Source organism: Myxine glutinosa, chromosome 3 (genome assembly GCF_964187855.1).
Source record: "Myxine glutinosa chromosome 3, kmMyxGlut1.1, whole genome shotgun sequence".
NCBI lineage: Eukaryota > Metazoa > Chordata > Myxini > Myxiniformes > Myxinidae > Myxine > Myxine glutinosa.
In genome coordinates this window covers 64,446,329-64,452,328 of record NC_136263.1, presented here as the reverse complement: position 1 = coordinate 64,452,328, position 6,000 = coordinate 64,446,329, and the positions used below count along the sequence as shown (strand labels likewise).

General features: G+C 44.5%; 1 protein-coding gene across 6 annotated transcripts in view; it reads right to left on the bottom strand.

Annotated features, from left to right (window-relative positions):
- Window positions 1-711: 711 nt before the first annotated feature.
- Window positions 712-6,000, bottom strand: part of ALAD (aminolevulinate dehydratase) — a 43,775-nt gene continuing 38,486 nt past the window's right edge. For all 6 annotated transcript variants that reach the window (XM_068110692.2, XM_078774138.1, XM_068110691.2 and 3 more), the window contains one exon: window positions 712-1,364. In XM_068110692.2, the coding sequence (XP_067966793.1) occupies window positions 1,303-1,364 (62 nt within the window). In that variant the 3' untranslated portion in view covers window positions 712-1,302. The remainder of the gene's footprint in view (window positions 1,365-6,000) is intronic.

Here is a 6,000-nt window from a genome sequence, read left to right as displayed (position 1 = left end):
GGCTGGGATTTGAATCCATTGGATTTTTTATTTTGGGATGCTGCCAAAGGTCAAGTTTATGCCAACAACCCCAAACTCCGGCTGTCCTGAAGCAGGAGGTGGAGGACTACCATCAGGCTACCACTGCAGCCACTTGCATACGAGTTGTGGAGAATTTCGGAGTCAGGATCAAAGCCTGTTTGAACAGAGGAGCACTCATTTAAAATGTCAATTACAAACAGTATGAGTGATTTTAAAATGGCATGGTGTATGGTTTCCTTCAATGCATAACTGAACTTGCTACCTTTTGTAATTTTTCTACAATAAAATGTTGAAATTATCCACTTTTTTTGAAACACCCTGCACATACCTGTACCAAGTTTGACTTGGATCCCTTCAACTGTTCTTTAGTGATCGCAGTAAGGAAAACCTATCACGGATGGACGGACAACCCAAAAACACTGCCTCTGGAGACTGTCAGTGGAGGCAGAAATAAGTTTCTGAGTCCAATATGAAATTGCAACACGCATGATATATCAGTTTCACCAGACGCTGATGGCGAGGCTGGCTGTGAGGCTAATGCCACCATAAAAGCACCAACACTGTACAACCATAACTGCTCCAATAAACAAATCAAATAGAGATTAACATCTCCAATGGATGCAACACGTCGGTGTACAAGTATCATCCTCCTCCCCTAAGAGACCAGAAAAAAGAAGACCGAAACTGCCAAAAGTCTAACAAATAAAGTTTATTTTGGGAACAATGTTAGTGTTTCCAACTTTCCGGCCCGCTTTCCACACCAACCAAGTGAGTTCGGGTTACTTAGACAGGCGACCCACACAAACTCGAGCAGACGAGCACAAAAACATGGAAGCGATGGGGGGAGAAGTTGCTTCAGAGGTCGCTTTGCACCATCAAGATTACTCGGGATGCCTTTTGCACCTTTTTAGCGTTTTTCGTTTTCTTCTTTAGACATTGTGAAGTTTGTGCAAAAGCAAAACGGGCAAAGAAATATCAGTTTTAAACTGTGCAAAACTACCGCTATCCGAGGCTAATTAGCACACAAACGCGACAACAGATCAGTCGTACAAGGAAATAATTATATTAATTATTGCAGTTTAAAGGTTGCAATGCTCAGGTGAGCACGAGGTGCATCTCGACGGGTTCCCGTGTGGTCGGGCAGATGGCATACGTGCTGTGTGCAGCTGGTGGGATGTTAATGGGTGGAGAGAGAGAGAGAGAGAGAGAGAGAGAGAGAGAGAGAGGGAGTCGAGGGATGGTCGTTAGAAGTTGAGAAATCGATCTTGATCAGTTTGAACCCTATTTCTCCGAGAGCCAGTCCAGCAGGTGGGGAGTGAAGTATGTAATAATTACATCAGCACCTGTGGGGAGAAAAGGTGGGAATGGCAAACATGGGCCATGGGCAGGATGATCGGTTCAATTATGCATTAGTATCAGGTGGCAGAGCAGAAAAACTAAACCAGGTAAGGGTGTATGTGCCAGTGGCATCACTGAGAAATCAAGGAGGTGCAACCCATGTGGTTTTTTTTTTCTTTCTATTCTACAAAGGGAACACTTGGAAACGGTAAGACACCATCAATTTATTACAGGCGCATGCAAGATGGACCAGGCTTTTATAAATCCCGAAGCTCGGCATGCACCACAGCTTCCTCCCCCCCTCCCGTCCAAACACACAGTAAATCACAGAGAAAATAAAAAGACAATTTTCATGTTGAAGAGTTAAAAGCAGACCACATGAAATGTCTTAACCAATTCTGAGGAAATACTAAAAAAGTAAAAATAAAAAATAAATAAAATCTGCGCAAAGGCTGTCGAGGATGTGCATGAAAGGACAAGACAAATGTTCACGATGCAACGATCGGGGCCCGACTTGGATTCCTTCCATCATCGCAAGCACAAGGCACCGGTAGATGTATCATGTGCGCAAAACGGCATCGATTTTGGAGGCAAAACCAAGGGACGCTTCAATAAATCGACAGCAATCCGTTTGATTACAATTCGCCGAACGCAGAGTGCATGGTGTGCGTCGGAATTGGGGCGAACTACACGTCTGCTCGATTTGCTTTTTTCACAAACAAATGATTGTTGTAATGGAGCCATGGTACAGGATATTTGACACGAGCATCGTAATTAGTGAGCAATAATGGTCGGTCCTGTCTAGCAAATCATAGCACACATGTTCGTCCTTATTCATGCGGTCTACTGTCAGTGTCACATATTCTTCCCAATGGTGGGTGACCTTCCTGAAGCCGTTGGAAGAAAAGTCATATTCGTGGATCCTCAACTGTTTTGAAAAGGTTTAGGGGGACAGTGGAGTGGGGCTGACATTTACTCCCCTTCATACATGATGACCACTTATCGAGAGGCAAAATACATGGTTTAGATATTTAAAAATTCCAGTTAATATATCACCATAATCCTATGTTTTTCGTTCATCGTTGTATTCTATATTTCAGTGTGTCGTAATTTCCACATTAGTGACTTAAATATGTCAAAATAAGGAAAAAGCAAACTGTGGATACAGCGAGTACAATCTCAGGTAGAACAATGATAAAGGTCACACACTACTTCCAGTAGCGGCTGGTCATACAAATCAATGTCTGTCTGCACCCGATTTTGTCGGACATTGGCCTGATCTTCGAAGTCACAAGTGCATGTTATTGCTGCAAACCGGGTGCTTTCCACCTGAAAATATCGATGGCAGCAATCCCGCGAAAGAGATTTTCAAAGAGAGAAAGGCCTCTCAGAATCAGCTTCATCGCGGGAGATTCCAATGATTCTGAAAGCTTTGGTTTCAACAGGGTGAAGCCGAGCTAGGTGAGGCAGGAGCACCAGCCCAGAGTGGAGGGCAGTACTCCATCAAGCTATGGATGAAAGCCTTGTATGTGGTGAGGAGCTCAGGTGTGCCAAGGAAGGAAGGACTTCGCATGACTGAGGATGCCCAGTTGGCGACTGGCTTTGGAGGCCAGCTTTGAAATGTGGTTTTCCCAGGAAAGATCATGGCAGATAGTGAGACCCAAACGCTTGAGTGACATAACTTCTTGGAGAGGATTGTTGAGAAAGTAGATGGAAGGGTTGTCCAGACAGTCTTTTCAGAGAGACAAAGTGAGTGTGAGATTTGTCAGGATTGAAAGACATGTTCCACTTGTTTGACCAGTCTGATTTTGTCCAAGTCTGCAAAGAGAGAGGAGGCTGCTGCCTGCCGATCTGAGGGATGAGGTATGGAGAGGTAAAGAGTGGAGTCATCAGCAAAAAGATAGAGAGGATTTTCCAGAGTCGGAGAGATCATTGATGAAGACCAGAAAAAGCCCAGAACACTGCCTTGAGGAACTCCAGCCTGAACAGGAAGGGGAGATGAGAGAAATCCATTGAGGGCCACATGTTGACTACAACCAGAGAGGAAGTCCGCAAGCCATGTGTGGAGATTTCCATGGATACCATAGGAGAGTTTGGCGAGCAAAAAGGGGTGCCAGACTGTATCGAAGGCACGTGAAATGTCAAGGGAGACAGCTCTGATTTCCTGTTTGGCGTTGAGGGTCGCCATCCATTGTTGAGACAGCAGAAGCAGCATGTCCAGAGAAGAATGACGTGGTCTGAATCCAAATTGATAAGAGATCAAGCCATTGGAGAAGAGGAAGGATTTGATATCCAAAGCAATGATGGATTCCATGACTTCACTGATGATTGGGAGCAGGCTGATTGGTCTGTCGTTGTAAGGATCTGTTTTTGCACCTTTTTGTGTAAAACGGTGATGTTGGCTGATTTCCAAGATGATGGCAGAAGACCTTGAGCAAAAGAGAGGGTGAAGAGAAGAGAGAGAGGGTGTGATAGAATGGCAGAGCAGGATTTTAGGACCCGTGGGCTGATGCCGTCTGGTCCAGTTGCAGAATCAGAGTCGAAGTTTGACAAAAACCTCTCCACCTTGTCAGGAGAGAAGGACACAGAGTCCAAAAGCAGCTGGGTATGACTGGGTAAGGTGGGTACAGAGAGATGTTTTTGGGACACAATATTTTGAGGCAAGCACAGAGTTGAGGCATTCAGTTTTTTCACATGTGGTGTCAGCTGTGTCAATGTTTGAGGATAAGCGAGGGGATGGATGGGGAACAAACACCAGACATATTGACCAGATGCCACCAGGATTTGGAAGAGGGAGAGAGGTTTGAGAGTCCAGTCTTGAGAGTAGAGATATATTGTTTCGTGGCTCTACTGAGGGTAGACACACACTTGTTCCAAGATTGGTGAAAGGAATACATAATGCCTTCAGTTGGATTTGCCTTCCAGGAGGCGAAGGCAAGTTGTTTCAGGGCAGCTGCCTCACCACAAGTTTCAGTGTACCATGGACAGGAGGAAGCGTATGACAACTGAAGCCGAGATGGTACAGGTACAGGATGTACAGGATGTACAGGATGTCCATAAATCTGTGCATGAGAGAGCAGTTTACTTTGGAAGAATTCCCAGGAAGAGTTGCTGTCAGAGGCAGCAGAGATGGGAGACCAGTCCAGATGAATGATGGCTGCTTGAAGGCCGTGCCAGTCGGCCTGAATGAAATGCCATACTCCTCGATGCTGAGGAGGCTCTCTGAGAACGGCCAGAGATATCCACTTTAACAAGCAAATCATCAGAGGAACCAATTGGAGCAGAAGAAGAGCAGCAGACAAATGCAGGGAAGTTGGTCATAACCAAGTCTGGAAGAGAAGATGTTCCGTTGACTGAGATCCGGGTCGGGAAATTTAGTTTGTGTCAGGTCCAATGAGTCGCAGAAGTCCTTTGCTGAGATGCCATGGCTGGTGTGAGAGGTACCCATACCCAGCCAGCTGGCATGATGACAGTTCAAGTCACCACATATGAAAAAGAGAGAGTTGGGATGAGTGGATAGAAGTTGGTCCATGTTGTCAGACAGCGAGATGGAAATTGAGTCATCACTGCTTGGTAGACGGTACAATGATGATGGTTTTGGATGGGGAATGATCTGAGATGGTGGTGAACAGCAGTCCTGAAGACCTGTAGTGAAGAATGAGATTGAAGAGAATGTGGAAGTTGGTTACAAAAAAAAACATTTCATTCAATGGGACCTTCAGATATTTATGTTGTGGTTATAAAACCATCATCCACCCAAATTTTCCAACTAGATGCAGAAAAAAATGGCATTTATCAAAGCAGAAATCTTCTTCCCATAGGTCCATGGGAGAGAGAGGGTGGGAGGTAGGGGTGGTGGTCCTGATTTCCACAACACAGGCTGATCGTCAAGATAGGAATGGGTTTTTACCTGTTGGTGAAAAATAAAATGGAGCGTAGTGAAGCACATCCACACAAATAGTTTGACAACATCACAAGGCCCACTGAACAGAAAGGAAGCAATTGACATGTCTGAAATCAGCACAAGCTCTCTCTTGTTTATACACTATTTCCAAAGACGATGACATCACACTATTCCGAGCTAAATTCTCCCTTCCGATCCCACGTACCTGGCTGCATTAGAAATATGTTGTCACACGAGTTTGGCCGAATTGATAAACTTTTTGTGTGCCAGAAAAGTTAAGCTTAAAATAATTAATCCAGGGGATGGCAATGCAACCAACATACACGTGTTGAATAACCATCATCACAATCATGTGAAAATGGACCAAAGAGTTTCTAGGAATTCTTATTGAGCGAAATAAAGCAGCATTGTGCACCATAATGTAACTAGAACTGCACTCGGTAGCGAGCATCTGACCTCCGCCAGGCTGAACAGTTAACGATTTTTTTTTTTTTAATCACACTGACAGGTCGGTTCTGAATTTGGACCTGAACCAAACTCTAATCTGCTTGTTCTTGTCACCTACCCAACTTGTCCACCAAGTTTCGTCCGAATCAGTCTGCAACTTTTTGAAATACCATGCGATACATCGTTAATGGCCCGATCACTCGATGATGAAGAATCATTCAAAAATCTTTAAAATTCTCATATCCAGATTCAGATCTTCACCAAAATCAAATAGATTCATCCTTGTCACA